We start from the raw sequence: 19975 nt of genomic DNA on the forward strand, positions 1-19975 counted from the left end.
AACCTAGACCAGATAATACTAACTATGTGTATTTAGAAAGTGCATGTGTATTGTAGGGATCAACTTGTATATGCCAAGGCATGTGTCACTCCAAAGCACGTTTTTTCTAACTGTTTTCATGCACTTAACACACTTGACAGGCATTGTAACAGTGTTGGTTGCAAAGTAGCTGTTGCTGCTTGAGGTGTTTCGGATGCCGCCTTGTCTTAGCAATTTCGGCTGACCTGTCTCTTTTTAGGGTAGGCATATCTATTGCGAGTTTTAGTATTCATAGAATATTATATTTTTTGGTAGTTTCTATTTTCGTATATTGATATGATTTCATTTTTGTCTTTGGCTGCTGTTTATATATGTAGCTGTCCACCTCTCAGAAATAGTTAGTTTGGCCTTCGCTATTGCATCTCTTGGCTTTAGGAGATTGAATATTCATTTATTATAATGGACATTTTGACTTTTTTTCATGTGGCCGTTTTGTCTTTTCGTGTGGCCGTTTTGACTCTAGGTTTGTGGCCATTTTGACTTATTTGAGGCCCTTCCGACATGATCACGAGGCCGTTCTGACTGCAACACTCAACTGTCTGCAGTTACGAGTTGAAAAACATCATCGAGGGAGCCCTTAAACTACGAGGCTTGTGCGCATGTATATTTATCTATGTTAGATTATTGTGCAGACAATAACGTATGAAATACAACTAAAGAAGTTTCCAAGGAACATATGTAGACTAAAACTTAGCCTATGAAAACACTTCTTTAAAATAATTGTATTGTTTCTCTGGCTGAGGAACCCTATGTTACTCAGTTGTTCGCAGATGCTATAATATATTTTCCATCAATATTAATGGTTTACAGAGAGAGACTCAAGTACTTGGAAATTATTGTGTTGAATGGAAACTCAAGAGTCAACAGTGATGAAACTGTCTATGAGTCAACTCCAGAGAATGAGTCTGTAAAATCCACAAAAACTCTTCAATGGGCACAAAAAGGCGAAATAGTGATGAAGATGATATCAATTATGATTATGATTATCATGTTTGTTAAATACAACTGCTTCAAGGTCACGTCAGGCCAAGGTCGCCCATCAATTGTTTTGAGGGCATCTAGAAGCTTGAGTACTTCTAAATCCATATATGGTATCCTTATTCACCCATCAATGACAAACAACTGTTACATTATGTAATTTCAAGGTCGCCCATCAATTGTTTTGAGGGCATCTAGAAGCTGGAGTACTTCTAAATCCACATATGGTATCCTTACTCACCCATCAATGACAAACAACCGATACATTATGTAATTTCAAGGTCGCCCATCAGTTGACTGACAAACTGATACAAGGTCATGAAAGGTCAAGGTCAGCCAACAGTTGACTCTGACAAACAACAAAGACACACTTGTATAATTACTGTTGTATTTATTGAAAATGGTTGACCCTGAAGGTCACAGTACATCAATGTGAAGGCCATCCAGTTTATTAGGAATACTGTGCAGACTGCGGACCTCACACTATGGCAGCCATACAAGGATGTATACAAACACATACAAAAGATGTTTATGAAAAACACATTTCCCTCTCGCTCTCAAACATACAAAATTTACAAAATCAAATCTCTAAACAGCATCCACAACTGATCAAAACCACACAAATTAAGCCAAACATTTAACGAAACCTGATGACAGACTTGCTAAGAGCTGTCCAACATTAGACCCAACTGCCTAGAAACATGACCACACTTGTCGTTTTCAGAATGGGCCTGGAAAGGATGTCCTGGGCGTTTACAGACAAATTTGCTCATCTCTGAATATTTATTCTCTGCCGTTCACTTACAGCTGTAATATTGCTGGCCTGGATATAAAACCCCATTCACTCACTCACGCACTCACAGAATATATATAAACAACCATCAGCAAGTCTATGAACCTAGCAATAAGGACTATCACTCATTCTAATTACATTCATTTATTGAAATAATAAACATGTCTATTCTCGATATATATTTCACTTGTTTAAGATGTCTAGTCAATGTCAATCTAGAGTAGCAAAAGGATATTTTGTTAGAAATGTGTTATTTACACTGAAAAAGACACTTTGATGAAATGGATTAGCTGAATTAATGAACACACGTGATATACTCCCTTTAAAGCTTTAAAATACCCCTCTGCTAATCAGGCTGTAGACTAGGTGGTCATTGCAATTGAAATGGTTGCTTTTCTCACCTTCTAAATTACCTATCAATCTATTTATAATTTATTCAAGCATAAACAAAAATATCAAAAACATCTAATTGTATAAGCAAAATTAAAATATATAACTTTTTATCTAAATTCTCTATAAAATGTAAACCTCAGTTTAAGAATACTTTATACATATATGTTAAATAAATGATCTAACATGGGTGAAAGTACATGGTTCTTAAAAGTATATTATAAAAGCCATTTATTTAGAACTTCTATTGTACAATGTTCGGACTAGGTTCAATAGTTTTGGCCACAAGTTTAATATACAAATAAAACTATAATCTACCACATGAGAAAGGCATTGTGCTTTTTATTGCTGTGTCAGTATAAAAAAAAGACATCTTTTTACATGTTTTTTTCTTTCTCTACAAATAAACATTGTATTGTTTCAGTTTGCACTGTGTGATATTCCAAGCACTTGATCTGCGTGAATGCTGACGGCTGTCGACTGTACACTACAAATAAGGGAAGAATCTGTTGATGAGGAAATATTGGTGGATACAAGATACAGAGGACATCATCTGACAAGCTTCCTATGATGAACATTTAGTCATATTCTATACATCAAGCTAGATTCCACATTCCTGTATATTTGCAATTGATGTTTAAACAGATATTTATAGATTATTCATGCTGGACTTCAAGTCTCACTCTGTACACATCATACTGTCACTAGAACCAGAGTAAGGATCTCCTAGGAAACCAAGGAAATAAACATGACAACATGCTATGTGGGACAGTCAGGAAACACTCAAACAACATTCATGGATATTTGTGTGTATATGTCAGTCTCTCTTGTCTCTAGATTTACAACATAAATTCAGCAATGATTATTAGCTTGCCCCTTCAAGGTCACCAAGCTCCCAGGTCTACCTGCCAAACATATTCTGACATTTAAAGCTTATCCAATGAAAATCCAAGGACATATAGATATGCAAATAAGAAGGTCACCCAAAAGCAATCTGATTGGTCCACACACACTGGAGTTGGTCAACTTCTACTTTTACTTGGAGATTTGGGTGCTTGTGATACTCTTGGGGCAAGGTTGCAGTAGAGAGGTTACTTGAACACTAGTACTCCATAGAACTCGTAGTCACTACAAATGTTGGTCTATATTCTCACAGATGCCTACACAATACTCCATAGGACTCGTAGTCACTACAAATATCGGTCTATATTCTCACAGATGCCTACACAATTGTCATATATCATGATATATACACAGAAACACAAACAATTCTACACATATCCCCTGTCTCCTGGACAGGAAGCGGCTATATACACGAATGTGTTGACATAAAACCCTACTTACAGTATTTGCATAGCTAACGAATGTATATACACAAGTACAGCAAGTATCACACCTTTCATGGCTCGTGTCGCCTCTAGGGGGCGCCACCAGGGTGTGGAGGCGAGCCGACAACGGTAATGTACAAAAATAAACTCTGATATGATCAACAATGGTGCTACCATGACAACGAGCGATTTTATCACTTGATTTAATACTTGTACACAGTCGCAGGAGAAATGAGAAAATTAGCTACGATGTCATGGTAACGGAATCATGAGTGATTATCGATGGAAAAATCTCCCATAGATCCTCAAGGTTTCTATAATACCTTTAAATCCCTCCCCCATCTCATTTGACATCATAATGTTTGTAGGCCAAAGCCATTACATTGTCCTATATTGCTTCTTGACAGTCTGGAAACAGTGGGAGTGGTCAGTCACATTAATGGAAGATTATCCTCAGAAGATTACTGGTGAAATGCAGACATTCTCAGCGATGACACTGACCAGTAAGTTTTATGGAGGCGGACATTTTAGGAATTCTGTGAAACAATGTAGCCATCTCAGTCTTCAGCATCAAAGATACGAAGACACGACTGGCATACTCTGAAAAGTTTATTAATAAACAGACTTCGAACAAATTGTCCTGGCCTTGTTACGAATTGTCCCACCCTGTCCTAGAAGTCCACACTACAAATTTGGCACTATTGTTCTGTGACAACCCAGTTATTATCCGATGATGAAGATATCACCGATGATGATTAAGATATCACCAATGATGATGAAGATATGATGATCATTGAACACAGTGCTGGAAACATGTTGCTATGACAATGAAGTATTTACAGATGAAGTTGAAGCAGCTCTCTGATACCAGCTAAATGTCAGAACAGAACTGATTCACTGTTTCCAGGGCATGATCTCATCACACCAGCCATTAGGATTAAACTAACTAGAGAACACTGCTAATCCCCTGTGTTACCATAAGTGACCCTCTTGGTTCCTCCATAGACTGCCAAAGTGAGAGAGTGAGTGAGTGAAATAGACTACAAATAATGTGCCCATTTAGGGAGTCAAACCCAGGCCTGCAACAAGACGAGCAAATGCATTAACCACTGGGCTACCCCACCGCCCCAAACACCAATAGCTACAACTACCAGGTCAAGTCCACTAAACATGTATTTTAATCTTCGATGCTATCAAGTTTTGAAAGATAGTAAATATCTTGATTGATAAACATTACATCCCAGGTTTCCCCCTTAAAAAACCCTGTTTCTAAAACACTAACATGCCAGGAAACACTGAATCAGTTTTACTCACCAAACTAAGCTCTGTTATTTCTTGAACATTAAAAAGAAAGAGAAAAGACTGTGTCCAGTCCCAAAAGTAGACAGTCTTCAATATCAGAGAGCTTTAACAGCATAGCTTTCAGCAGTTGGTTGATAGATGCCATAGAAATACAGTAACATATTCAGATCCACCAAATATAATGGCACACTCATTCCAAAAACTCAATGGAATTCTCAAATGAGATTCAATTTCAAATTTAACAAATTTTGATGGAATCTTTTAGTTTGGCCTACTGTGGCCATAGGCAGCAGGGTAGAAGAGTGTAGGCCAATCTGTGTAAGCTCAAACTCAATTCTCCGATAGTTCACGGGCACAACTTGGTCTCAACAAAGAACTTGCAATAAAACAACGCTCTTCTGCGATCTTATAATAAACAGCATTGCACCATGGAATCGGATGATTAACTACAAATGCTACAAAAAGATTTGCCCTTGTAAGATTTTTGACTTTATCAGTTACTGCCCTGTTGATAACACTGTGTTGTGACTCGTGATGGTACAGGTCCAGTCCAGGTCCAGGTCCTCAGGCTCACAGGGCCAAACAGGTGAGGTGGACCAGTCACTGTTTAGTCCATTATGCCAGCTGTACTTGGGTAAGACAGAGAATCTCACTCGAGTGTCTTTTGATATCAAATATATTGAGTCTCGATATATTTGATATCAAAAGACACTCGGGTGAGATTTTATTTATCATCCAACATCATTCTTCTATTTTTTTCAGTTTGTAGACAGTAATAAGCAGTGTCTTAAGCATAAAAAGTACTGCTAACAGCTTCAGTAGTAGAGCCATTAGTGATGTCATTTGATTATGACGTCATGGTAAAAAATGACATCACAATGGTCTGCAAAACATTGTGATGCAATTTCATTGCAGTGAATCTACAATGTAGATATATCACTTGATCTCCCCCAAGCGATATCGCCTGTGGCAGCCAGTTTTGGAGGATAAATTGTCTTTAGTGTTGTACTTAAGCTACATCAGAAGAAAACATCAATTTAGTTTTCCAAATTTTGAACCCTTATGTTCTAAAAACTGTAGTACGGTAGATATGACTGTGACAGAAACTGTAGTAGGGTAGATATGACTGTGACAGAAACGGTAGTAGGGTAGATATGACTGTGACAGAAACTGTAGTACGGTAGATATGACTGTGACAGAAACTGTAGTAGGGTAGATATGACTGTGACAGAAACGGTAGTACGGTAGATATGACTGTGACAGAAACGGTAGTACGGTGTGATGTGGTTGTGTGAGTGTGTAGCAACTGCTTGTCAACCTCATGCTAATTCAAATACAGCCCTAATTACTGACAATGAATCCAACAGGACAGTAACTGGTAAATGTTTTTCAATGCATAGTGCATCATAAGACACTGCATGTAAACAGTTACAAAACATGGCTCCCAAACTCTCCTGCAGTCAAAGGAACAATTAAACTAAGTTTTCTTACCTGAACATGACAAGAAAATCTTCAAATACACCAATCATTCTTCCAGCATGAAACATGAATGTACTGCCTAACTATTGAAACTTTCAAGTTTGTGTTTGTCTACGTGAGGAAAAGTCATAAACGTAAAGACGTCAAGCATGTGACGGCCAACACCTTATCTGTTTTTTCCGTAGATAGCAACTCCACCTGTTGGCCAAAAAAGGCACTATTTCTCGGTGCATCATGGGAAACTGCTTTGCGAAAACCAAAGCTTGAAAGACAATGAGCTGTTAATGGAAGTTCCATGGTTACCATGACAACCATCGCTATGGGAAAGCTTTTTGTTGCTTTGACAATATCAAATTTTATCAAATTCCTCTCTAGATGTTAAAATTCCCATGACCGACATACAAAGTGTTCTAGTATTTGAAGTATTTTCATGCAAAATGGTGATCTTAAAAATATGGTACCTTATTCCACAGGACAAACTCTGAGATTCCATATTGTTAAAACATTCTAAGAACAACGGTACAAGAAAGTGACAAGAAGATGGTAGAAGTCTGAGTATTATGAATGCACTTGTATATATAACAATATGAATAAAGCTCCAATCTGACATCGGAAGGGACAGACTGTCAAACGTTATCAAACACAACATGTTGAGTCTCACCTGCAGAGCTGATTTGTTTGGTCTGCAAGCACCCTACAAGAATGACATCCCAAAATTACTTGGCACTTGATTTGTGGCATATCTACTAGGATAGGTGCAAACATATTGTCAAAATACTTCCATGAAAATAAGCAGCTATAAGATTCTATAGTTTTGAGCAGAAGTCTAGAAATGTCATGAGCAATAGCCATTATTTTTAAGTATGTTTTTGCAGACTGAAAGGGTTATTATTCATATGCGCTGTTAAAAGGTAATGGTAATATACAATGCATGAAGCTGACATTATTGGGTGATTTATAGCACAATTAGCCGTCATTTCTACACAATCATCAGTGTAGGTCAAACAAATCAGGATATTTCATTGTCGTATATCGCTTATTGTCGATATACCCGACCAATTTGGTCACATGACTAGCTCATATATATCCTGATCTAAGACCGTGATAGAGGTCATTATTTTATCTCTGAACACAAACAGACACTCAGTTTGTAGTCCACAATGTGTGTTTCCAGCATTGATTGTCTTTCAAAGTCACACACATTCTTGTCCACACTTGATGTGTCACTGGGAATATATCAACTTATTGTTGTGCACAAGCGCCTGGAGTTCTAGTTAAAAAAAAGCACCAGTGTCTCAGCTGGGAGTTCTAATAAAAAACACCTCACTGGTTTCCATCCAAACAGAAACAAGCGTCAATCCATGGTGGTCAGCTGATGAAATAATCAGAATGAAATACTGCTCCATTAATTATTTCCGAAGACAATTCAGTCAGAAAGGCAACATTAAACTAAATGTGCATAGACGTCCGCAGCACCAAGAAAGGGAGATAACTCCAACATGATCTCCCCGAGCAGCTAGAGCACCGAGTTGAGTGGCTCACGCACGTGAAGGGAGAGGAAGAGATTGGTCCTAGGGCCTTGTGGCACTGTGGGAACTAGCAGACTGCATCTCCTTCCATCACTGTTTGAACCTGCTCCAGTTTAATGCCGAGTTTACTTCTCCTGGCAAACTCATCCTCCTCCAGAGCACACATGATCTACAACAAGAAACAGTGAGTGAGTGAGTGAGTGAGTGAGTGATGCCTCCTCCAGAGCACACATGATCTACAACAAGAAACAGCACCGTGAGTGAGTGAGTGAGTGATGCCTCCTCCAGAGCACACATATCTACAACAAGAAACAGCACAGTGAGTGAGTGAGTGATGCCTCCTCCAGAGCACACATGATCTACAACAAGAAACAGCACAGTGAGTGGGTGAGTGAGTGATGCCTCCTCCAGAGCACACATGATCTACAACAAGAAACAGCACCGTGAGTGAGTGATGCCTCCTCCAGAGCACACATGATCTACAACAAGAAACAGCACCGTGAGTGAGTGAGTGAGTGATGCCTCCTCCAGAGCACACATGATCTACAACAAGAAACAGTGAGTGAGTGAGTGATGCCTCCTCCAGAGCACACATGATCTACAACAAGAAACAGCACCGTGAGTGAGTGAGTGATGCCTCCTCCAGAGCACACATGATCTACAACAAGAAACAGCACCGTGAGTGAGTGAGTGATGCCTCCTCCAGAGCACACATGATCTACAACAAGAAACAGCACCGTGAGTGAGTGAGTGATGCCTCCTCCAGAGCACACATGATCTACAACAAGAAACAGCACCGTGAGTGAGTGAGTGAGTGAGTGAGTGAGTGAGTGAGTGATGCCTCCTCCAGAGCACACATGATCTACAACAAGAAACAGCACCGTGAGTGAGTGAGTGAGTGATGCCTCCTCCAGAGCACACATGATCTACAACAAGAAACAGCACCGTGAGTGAGTGAGTGATGCCTCCTCCAGAGCACACATGATCTACAACAAGAAACAGCACAGTGAGTGAGTGAGTGAGTGATGCCTCCTCCAGAGCACACATGATCTACAACAAGAAACAGTGAGTGAGTGAGTGATGCCTCCTCCAGAGCACACATGATCTACAACAAGAAACAGTGAGTGAGTGAGTGATGCCTCCTCCAGAGCACACATGATCTACAACAAGAAACAGAACCGTGAGTGAGTGAGTGATGCCTCCTCCAGAGCACACATGATCTACAACAAGAAACAGCACCGTGAGTGAGTGAGTGATGCCTCCTCCAGAGCACACATGATCTACAACAAGAAACAGCACAGTGAGTGAGTGAGTGAGTGATGCCTCCTCCAGAGCACACATGATCTACAACAAGAAACAGCACCGTGAGTGAGTGAGTGAGTGATGCCTCCTCCAGAGCACACATGATCTACAACAAGAAACAGTGAGTGAGTGAGTGAGTGATGCCTCCTCCAGAGCACACATGATCTACAACAAGAAACAGCACCGTGAGTGAGTGAGTGATGCCTCCTCCAGAGCACACATGATCTACAACAAGAAACAGCACAGTGAGTGAGTGAGTGAGTGATGCCTCCTCCAGAGCACACATGATCTACAACAAGAAACAGCACCGTGAGTGAGTGAGTGAGTGAGTGATGCCTCCTCCAGAGCACACATGATCTACAACAAGAAACAGCACAGTGAGTGAGTGATGCCTCCTCCAGAGCACACATGATCTACAACAAGAAACAGCACAGTGAGTGAGTGAGTGAGTGAGTGATGCCTCCTCCAGAGCACACATGATCTACAACAAGAAACAGCACAGTGAGTGAGTGAGTGAGTGATGCCTCCTCCAGAGCACACATGATCTACAACAAGAAACAGCACCGTGAGTGAGTGAGTGAGTGATGCCTCCTCCAGAGCACACATGATCTACAACAAGAAACAGCACCGTGAGTGAGTGAGTGATGCCTCCTCCAGAGCACACATGATCTACAACAAGAAACAGCACCGTGAGTGAGTGAGTGAGTGATGCCTCCTCCAGAGCACACATGATCTACAACAAGAAACAGCACCGTGAGTGAGTGAGTGATGCCTCCTCCAGAGCACACATGATCTACAACAAGAAACAGCACCGTGAGTGAGTGAGTGAGTGATGCCTCCTCCAGAGCACACATGATCTACAACAAGAAACAGCACAGTGAGTGAGTGAGTGAGTGATGCCTCCTCCAGAGCACACATGATCTACAACAAGAAACAGCACCGTGAGTGAGTGAGTGAGTGAGTGATGCCTCCTCCAGAGCACACATGATCTACAACAAGAAACAGCACAGTGAGTGAGTGAGTGAGTGATGCCTCCTCCAGAGCACACATAATCTACAACAAGAAACAGCACAGTGAGTGAGTGAGTGAGTGATGCCTCCTCCAGAGCACACATGATCTACAAGAAACAGCACAGTGAGTGAGTGAGTGAGTGATGCCTCCTCCAGAGCACACATGATCTACAACAAGAAACAGCACAGTGAGTGAGTGAGTGAGTGATGCCTCCTCCAGAGCACACATGATCTACAACAAGAAACAGCACAGTGAGTGAGTGAGTGAGTGATGCCTCCTCCAGAGCACACATGATCTACAACAAGAAACAGCACAGTGAGTGAGTGAGTGAGTGATGCCTCCTCCAGAGCACACATGATCTACAACAAGAAACAGCACCGTGAGTGAGTGAGTGAGTGAGTGAGTGAGTGAGTGGGTGGGTGGGTGGGTGGGTGAGTGAGTGAGTGAGTGAGTGAGTGAGTAAGTGGGTCAGTGAGTGAGTGAGTCAGTGAGTGAGTGAGTCAGTGAGTGAGTGAGTGAGTGAGTGAGTGAGGGTGTGTGGGTGGGTGGGTGAGTGAGTGAGTGAGTGGGTGGGTGGGTGGTTGAGTGAGTGAGTGAGTGAGTGAGTGAGGGTGGGTGGGTGGGTGAGTGAGTGAGTGAGTGAGTGGGTGGGTGGGTGGTTGAGTGAGTGAGTGAGTGAGTGAGTGAGTGAGTGAGTGAGGGTGGGTGGGTGGGTGGGTGAGTGAGTGAGTGAGTGGGTGGGTGAGTAGGGTGAGTGAGTGAGTGGTGGAGTGGGTGGGTGGGTGAGTGAGTGAGTGGGTTGGTGAGTTGGGTGGTTGGGTAAGTGAGTGAGTGAGTGAGTGGGTTGGTGAGTTGGATGGTTGAGTGAGTGAATGAGTGAGTGAGTGAGTGGGTGAGTTGGGTGGTAGGGTGAATGAGTGAGTGAGTGAGTGAGTGAGTGATTGGGTGGGTGAGTGAGTGGTTGGGTGGGTGGGTGAGTTGGGAGAGTGAGTGAGTGAGTGAGTGAGTGAGGAGTGGGTAGTGAGTGAGTTGGTAAGTGGGTGGGTGTGATGGAGACAGCATTAACAGTATTTGAGTCATATCACACAAAGACGTCAATGAAAACTGTTTCTCACCTCTTCGTAGTATTTCTGTATGTATTTATACAGCTCCATGAGAGCAGCGTTCGTGTTGAATTCTCCTTGGTGTAACTGAAAATAAACAGTTCATATTAAGTTCTTCAAGATCAAGTATAGGCAAGATGGACCAGGTCTACTCTTCAGACCTGGCACCCTCTACCCAATTCAGTACAATTCATCAGCCTCTACTGAATTGGTTACAATTCATCAGCCTCTACTGAATTCGGTACAATTCATCAGCCTCTACTGAATTCAGTACAATTCACCAGCCTCTACTGAATTCAGTACAATTCACCAGCCTCTACCATATTCAGTACAATTCATCAGCCTCTACTGAATTGGTTACAATTCACCAGCCTCTACCCAATTCAGTACAATTCATCAGCCTCTACTGAATTCAGTACAATTCATCAGCCTTTACTGAATTCAGTACAATTCATCAGCCTCTACTGAATTGGTTACAATTCATAAGCCTCTACTGAATTGGTTACAATTCATCAGCCTCTACTGAATTGGTTACAATTCATAAGCCTCTACTGAATTGGTTACAATTCATAAGCCTCTACTAAATTTAGTACAATTTATCAGCCTCTACTGAATTCAGTACAATTCATCAGCCTCTACTGAATTCAGTACAATTCATCAGCCTCTACTGAATTCAGTACAATTCATCAGCCTCTACTGAATTCAGTACAATTCATCAGTCTCTACTGAATTCAGTACAATTCATCAGCCTCTACTGAATTCAGTACAATTCATCAGCCTCTACTGAATTCAGTACAATTCATCAGCCTTTACTGAATTCAGTACAATTCATCAGCCTCTACTGAATTGGTTACAATTCATAAGCCTCTACTGAATTGGTTACAATTCATCAGCCTCTACTGAATTGGTTACAATTCATAAGCCTCTACTGAATTGGTTACAATTCATAAGCCTCTACTGAATTTAGTACAATTTATCAGCCTCTACTGAATTCAGTACAATTCATCAGCCTCTACTGAATTCAGTACAATTCATCAGCCTCTACTGAATTCAGTACAATTCATCAGCCTCTACTGAATTCAGTACAATTTATCAGCCTCTACTGAACTCGGTACAATTCATCAGCCTCTACTGAATTCAGTACAATTCATCAGCCTCTACTGAATTCAGTACAATTCATCAGCCTCTACTGAACTCGGTACAATTCATCAGCCTCTACTGAATTCAGTACAATTCATCAGCCTCTACTGAATTCAGTACAAGTCATCACCTTCTACTGAATTCAGTACAAGTCATCAGCCTCTACTGAATTCAGTACAATTCATAAGCCTCTACTGTATTCATCCCTGGATGAAATGAACGTCAATGCAGTTGTATATAATTACCCTTGATTCCTCAGTCAACATGGCTGTCATGTCTTGATCACTAATGGCAGGCATCATTTTGATGTCTTGGTAGTATCTGGGGAAAGAAAACACCATATAATACATATATATGATGCACAATATAATCCCATCAGCCCTGAACATGGATACAGAGAGCAAATGCATGGCGAAAGTATATCTGATCAGATCTGTCAACCCAGGATTGTGTCTCATCAGGAACAGACATAATAATTTGTTTGTGGGGATCAAACCCAACCCTGTGCTCAACAAGCTGACACACTGACCACTTGACTACAAACTCAAGTGGGTGAGGTGAGGTGAGGTGAGGTGGGGTGAGGTGAGGTGAGGTGAGGTGAGGTGAGGTGAGGTGAGGTGAGGTGAGGTGAAATGGGTCTAATGTCGCGTCCAAGATTATTGCACTTATAAAGCGACATGCATGCACGTGTGTGTGTGTGTGGGGGGGGGTGGCTGCTTGTATTAGTCCGGACTGATGCCGATTTATAGTGCTGGCCCAATGAGATACCATGCTGCAGTTTGACATGAATATCCCACTCAGACTCCGAGCTGACCAGTCCTTGTTTTAACCCCTTAATGCAAAGGGCCAGACAGGGTAACAACAAGTACAGTCTTTAAAAGTCTTTCAGTATGACACAACTGGGGATCACACAGTAAGGAGCATCCTGAAAGTTCATATGTTACCTCTCCACCCATTTCTTGTATTTGGGGATATCTTTGGCATAGAGTAGTTTACTAGAAGGAGAATCTTTGCCCAGTCTGTGTTCACTGACAGAGCAAGAGTCCATGAACGTCTGCCCGACCACCGTCAAGCATGAGTCCACAATCGGGGACTTGTAGATGTCGAACACAAAGTTGGGGTTCTTGATCACATTTACCCAGAAACGAAGAGGTAGACTGAAAAGTAATAAACATATATTGTACATATATTGTATCTGGCTTGTAAACTCATAAAAGCTGTACTGTACAAGGTCACTGGGTAGGCAGTACTATGCATTGCTATTAGTGTATGAACTGTCAAGGGGAGTCAGTACTATGCAAGGCTAGTCAGTACTATGCAAGGCTAGTCAGTACTATGCAAGGCTAGTCAGAACTATGCAAGGCTAGTAGTGTATGAACTGTCAAGGGGAGTCAGTACTATGCAAGGCTAGTAGTGTATGAACTGTCAAGGGGAGTCAGTACTATGCAAGGCTAGTCAGTACTATGCAAGGCTAGTCAGTACTGTGCAAGGCTAGTCAGTACTGTGCAAGGCTAATCAGTACTGTGCAAGGCTAGTAGTGTATGAACTGTCAATGGGAGTCAGTACTATGCAAGGCTAGTCAGTACTATGTAAGGCTAGTCAGAACTATGCAAGGCTAGTAGTGTATGAACTGTCAAGGCTTGTCAGTACTTTGCAAGGCTAGTCAGTACTATGCAAGGCTAGTCAGGACTATGGAAGGCTAGTCAGTACTATGCAAGGCTAGTCAGTACTATGCAAGGCTAGTAGTGTATGAACTGTCAAGGGTAGTCAGTACTATGCAAGGCTAGTAGTGTATGAACTGTCAAGGCTAGTCAGAACTATGCAAGGCTAGTAGTGTATGAACTGTCAAGGGCAGTCAGTACTATGCAAGGCTAGTCAGTACTGTGCAAGGCAAGTCAGTACTATGCAAGGCTAGTAGTGTTAGTACTTTCAAGGGGAGTCAGTACTATGCAAGGCTAGTCAGTACTATGCAAGGCTAGTCAGTACTGTGCAAGGCTAGTCAGTACTGTGCAAGGCTAGTCAGTACTGTGCAAGGCTAGTCAGTACTATGCAAGGCTAGTAGTGTTAGTTCTGTCAAGGGGGGTCAGTACTATGCAAGGCTAGTCAGTACTATGCAAGGGTAGTCAGAACTATGCAAGGCTAGTAGTGTATGAACTGTCAAGGCTTGTCAGTACTTTGCAAGGCTAGTCAGTACTATGCAAGGCTAGTCAGGACTATGGAAGGCTAGTCAGTACTATGCAAGGCTAGTCAGTACTATGCAAGGCTAGTAGTGTATGAACTGTCAAGGGTAGTCAGTACTATGCAAGGCTAGTAGTGTATGAACTGTCAAGGCTAGTCAGAACTATGCAAGGCTAGTAGTGTATGAACTGTCAAGGGCAGTCAGTACTATGCAAGGCTAGTCAGTACTGTGCAAGGCAAGTCAGTACTATGCAAGGCTAGTAGTGTTAGTACTTTCAAGGGGAGTCAGTACTATGCAAGGCTAGTCAGTACTATGCAAGGCTAGTCAGTACTGTGCAAGGCTAGTCAGTACTGTGCAAGGCTAGTCAGTACTGTGCAAGGCTAGTCAGTACTATGCAAGGCTAGTAGTGTTAGTTCTGTCAAGGGGGGTCAGTACTATGCAAGGCTAGTCAGTACTATGCAAGGGTAGTCAGGTCTGTGCAAGGCTAGTCAGTACTATGCAAGGCTAGTAGTGTACGAACTGTCAAGGGGAGTCAGTACTTTGCAAGACTAGTCAGTACTATGCAAGGCTAGAAATGTACCAACTGTCAAGGGGAGACAGTACTATGCAAGGCTAGTCAGTACTATGCAAGGCTAGTCAGTACTGTGCAAGGCTAGTCAGTACTATTCAAGGCTAGTAGTGTTAGTACTGTCAAGGGGAGTCAGTACTATGCAAGGCTAGTCAGTACTATGCAAGGCTAGTCAGTACTATGTAAGGCTAGTCAGTACTATGCAAGGCTAGTAGTGTACGAACTGTCAAGGGGAGTCAGTACTTTGCAAGACTAGTCAGTACTATGCAAGGCTAGTAGTGTATGAAGTGTCAAGGCTAGTCAGGACTATGCAAGGCTAGCCAGTACTGTGCAAGGCTAGTCAGTACTATGCAAGGCTAGCCAGTACTATGCAAGGCTAGTCAGTACTATGCAAGACTAGTAGTGTACAAACTGTCAAGACTAGTCAGTACTATGCAAGGCTAGTAGTGTATGAACTGTCAAGACTAGTCAGTACTATGCAAGGCTAGTCAGGACTATGCAAGGCTAGCCAGTACTATGCAAGGCTAGTAGTGTTAGTACTATGCAGGGCTAGTCAGTACTATGCAAGGCTAGTGGTGTACGAACTGTCAATACTAGTCAGTACTTTGCAAGGCTAGTCAGGACTATGCAAGGCTAGCCAGTACTATACAAGGCTAGTAGTGTTAGTACTATGCAAGGCTAGTCAGTACTATGCAAGGCTAGCAGTGTACGAACTGTCAAGACTAGTCAGTACTATGCAAGGCTAGTAGTGTATGAACTGTCAAGACTAGTCAGTACTATGCAAGGCTAGTCAGGACTATGCAAGGCTAGCCAGTACTATGCAAGGCTAGTAGTGTTAGTACTATGCAGGGCTAGTCAGTACTATGCAAGGCTAGTGGTGTACGAACTGTCAATACTAGTCAGTACTTTGCAAGGCTAGTCAGGACTATGCAAGGCTAGCCAGTACTATACAAGGCTAGTAGTGTTAGTACTATGCAAGGCTAGTCAGTACTATGCAAGGCTAGCAGTGTACGAACTGTCAAGACTAGTCAGTACTATGCAAGGCTAGTAGTGTACGAACTGTCAAGGGGAGTCAGTACTGTGTAGAGCTAGTCAGTACTATGCAAAGGTAGTAGTTAGTCGTTCCCTGTACCTGTTGGATTTCCACGTGTGGACTGTCTCGTGCTCCTGTATGTTGTGGAGCAGAGCCTGGTCGTCCAGGAAGTCAAACATATACTTGATGGCTAGCGGCAGTGCGGAACCACGGTGTGCTGTGCTGAATATACGCTCAAACAAGTCATCCACAAACTGCTGGAGTGTACCCTGTGGAACAAAGATGGGGTTTCATTGAAGACATGTCACAGTGCCTGGTACAAGTGTCCCTGGCTCCAGAAGACCTAGTGACCCATGTACTCTGGGTACAGTTCTACACCAAGACAGCCAAACCTCTCCAGGTCTCCAAAGTATCAAGTGGAGGTCATTTACAACAAACGTCTACAAACAGTAAGATGAACAGTAATTTACATATTGCTAATGTCTTGCTTATTCATAGCTTATGTTGGAAGATTTTTCTTACCTTTGTTACGAGCAATCTGGGCAGGTAGATCTCTGTCACCATCTTACTCCCACGGTCACCCTCCTTCTGGGCATCAGTGTCATGGTGACGCACCTGCAGACACACAGACAGACACATATCAGACACAACTGGAGACACATCCTACCCAGCTCTCCATGGGAATATCAATCACAAGTACAGTTTCAAGAGCCATGCAGCCCAAATACAACATCTCCAGATGAAGTTCTATGTAACAAGGACAATGTGACATCATTATCTGCAGTGCTTGTGACTGGAGGTCATGAGGTCATTGTCATCACTTGTCATACTTTGTATAGATCCAGTCCCTGTGTAAGACCTTAAAACAACAGCAGGAAAAGGACTTGTGATAAAAATGGCAAAGATACTTTACAAATCACCTTGGCATTGACGTGACCTTACACAGAGGGAGATAACTCACAACCATGTTGGTTGGTTGGTTGGTTGGTTGGTTGGTTGGTTGGTTGTTTTACGCTGCACTCAGCAATATTCCAGCTATATGATGGCAGTCTCTACATAATCGATTCTGGACCAGACAATCCAGTGATTGATATCATGAGCATCTATCCACACAACCATGTATCCGACCCAAAGGTTGAGATGGTCATAGTTCTGTTGATCTGTTTGGAAACAGGCTATGACCTTGGGAATGTCCTTGACCTCATAGAGTATTGTCGGATTACAGGTTTTCAGACAATACGTTTTCGGATGTTTATCGTGACTACTCATGTTATAACGGGGGACGTGTGTGTGAAGCATCACTCAGATATTGTAAATACTCATAGAATGGCTTGTTTTAAGAGATAGTTGTCTTTTAAAAGTGAATGAGATGTTTTACAGTTGTTCATGTGATTAGAGAGAAAACTGGGAATGTTTCTTAAGCGTCCAAAAACCCATACCACGGGGAAATGTTTGCAGCTTTCAGGGTGGCGTGGGCACATCTCCCATAATACATTTGTTGGGTTGAGTTAGGGAATCTATGAAGAGTATTTATGACACTGTGTCCGACAGGGTGACTGGGTTGAGTTAGGGAATCTGTGAAGAGTATTTATGACACTGTGTCTGACAGGTTGACTGGGTTGAGTTAGGGAATCTATGAAGAGTATTTATGACACGGTGTCTGACAGGTTGACTGGGTTGAGTTAGGGAATCTATGAAGAGTATTTATGACACGGTGTCTGACAGGTTGACTGGGTTCAGTTAGGGAATCTATGAAGAGTATTTATGACACTGTGTCTGACAGGTTGACTGGGTTGAGTTAGGGAATCTATGAAGAGTATTTATGACACGGTGTCTGACAGGTTGACTGGGTTGAGTTAGGGAATCTATGAAGAGTATTTATGACACTGTGTCTGACAGGTTGACTGGGTTGAGTTAGGGAATCTATGAAGAGTATTTATGACACGGTGTCTGACAGGTTGACTGGGTTGAGTTAGGGAATCTATGAAGAGTATTTATGACACGGTGTCTGACAGGTTGACTGGGTTGAGTTAGGGAATCTATGAAGAGTATTTATGACACTGTGTCTGACAGGTTGACTGGGTTGAGTTAGGGAATCTATGAAGAGTATTTATGACACGGTGTCTGACAGGTTGACTGGGTTGAGTTAGGGAATCTATGAAGAGTATTTATGACACGGTGTCTGACAGGTTGACTGGGTTGAGTTAGGGAATCTATGAAGAGTATTTATGACACTGTGTCTGACAGGTTGACTGGGTTGAGTTAGGGAATCTATGAAGAGTATTTATGACACGGTGTCTGACAGGTTGACTGGGTTGAGTTAGGGAATCTATGAAGAGTATTTATGACACGGTGTCTGACAGGGTGACTGGGTTGAGTTAGGGAATCTGTGAAGAGTATTTATGACACGGTGTCTGACAGGTTGACTGGGTTGAGTTAGGGAATCTATGAAGAGTATTTATGACACGGTGTCTGACAGGGTGACTGGGTTGAGTTAGGGAATCTATGAAGAGTATTTATGACACTGTCCGACAGGGTGACTGGGTTGAGTTAGGGAATCTATGAAGAGTATTTATGACACGGTGTCTGACAGGTTGACTGGGTTGAGTTAGGGAATCTATGAAGAGTATTTATGACACGGTGTCTGACAGGTTGACTGGGTTGAGTTAGGGAATCTATGAAGAGTATTTATGACACTGTCCGACAGGGTGACTGGGTTGAGTTAGGGAATCTATGAAGAGTATTTATGACACTGTGTCTGACAGGTTGACTGGGTTGAGTTAGGGAATCTATGAAGAGTATTTATGACACTGTCTGACAGGGTGACTGGGTTCAGTTAGGGAATCTATGAAGAGTATTTATGACACGGTGTCTGACAGGTTGACTGGGTAAGGTTATACTTACCAGATGGTAGAACTTGACTCCATTGTTGTCAAAGTCAACAGTCACAGACTGGGGCGATATCACAGTGCGGCTCATCGGTGGGCTCCGATTGAATGGCATTTGGTCTGAAACAAGCACCCAGGCTTCAAATTAGTTGCAATAAGGAATATTATTCACTGCCGTAACAGGAGAGTTGGAAACACCGCAGTCTGTTCAGTGATTACAAATACAAAAAGATTAAACACGCTTTGTCTCATGCCTCAGTTAGCAATATCACAGCTATCATCAGAGTGGCTGCACAGCGAATTGCGGCACCTTAGACAACCAGGCCACCTGTGCCCCCGTATAGCATTAGAGTAAGGCCACACATTTTTCAATTGTTCATTTCATGGGCCTGCCACCACTACTGAAAAGCAGCCGGTATAAGAATAAATAAAACCTAAAATGTATAATTTTTCTCCTACTAGTTATACAGACTCTCTTTTATACAATATAAAACGTTACAAATAAATTCCATGTATAAATCCACAGCAGAATGATTTTCTTATAAATATAAAATTGACATTTTTTATAATATTTTTACTTGGACCGACTTAGTGTGGCAAAGCTGGAACAAATCTGTGAAGCACAAGAATAAAAACGTGTTGCCGGAGGGCTGGACGGAAAGTACAATGATAGGGTTCAGGGACTGTGAGGCAAATCCATGGCTGATTAATACAAGCAAGAGAACAGGTCTTCCTGTACAAAGACACACAATAAACCCCTTCACACATCAGAACCAACCAACACACAGTTCAGCTGACGAGCATCCAGGCACCCTTCAGTGTTTCTGCCTTCCAAGATAACATTCAACATTTGAATACAGCTGGAATACACAGCAGTTCACCTGTATAACGACTTAAGTTGGAATTATGGGCT

At 42.2% G+C, this 19975-nt stretch overlaps 1 protein-coding gene across 8 annotated transcripts in view; it reads right to left on the bottom strand.

Moving 5' to 3' along the window:
- Positions 1 to 1391: 1391 nt before the first annotated feature.
- The window catches only part of LOC124119250 (plexin-A2-like), a 233609-nt gene continuing 215025 nt past the window's right edge, over positions 1392 to 19975 (bottom strand). For 6 of the 8 annotated variants that reach the window (XM_048396985.1, XM_048396986.1, XM_048396987.1 and 3 more), the window contains 7 exons: positions 19079 to 19182; positions 16697 to 16789; positions 16274 to 16443; positions 13339 to 13551; positions 12640 to 12715; positions 11267 to 11341; positions 10266 to 10510 (listed from right to left, as the gene is read on the bottom strand). In XM_048396985.1, coding sequence (XP_048252942.1) covers positions 10319 to 10510; positions 11267 to 11341; positions 12640 to 12715; positions 13339 to 13551; positions 16274 to 16443; positions 16697 to 16789; positions 19079 to 19182 — 923 coding nt within the window. In that variant the 3' untranslated portion in view covers positions 10266 to 10318. Of the gene's footprint in view, positions 8008 to 10265; positions 10511 to 11266; positions 11342 to 12639; positions 12716 to 13338; positions 13552 to 16273; positions 16444 to 16696; positions 16790 to 19078; positions 19183 to 19975 lie in introns of those variants that run through there. The other 2 variants (XM_048396991.1, XM_048396990.1) reach the window with 1 other exon arrangement.

This window comes from Haliotis rufescens, unplaced genomic scaffold (genome assembly GCF_023055435.1).
Source record: "Haliotis rufescens isolate VD_foot unplaced genomic scaffold, xgHalRufe1.0.p SCAF_16, whole genome shotgun sequence".
Taxonomy (NCBI): Eukaryota; Metazoa; Mollusca; class Gastropoda; order Lepetellida; family Haliotidae; genus Haliotis; species Haliotis rufescens.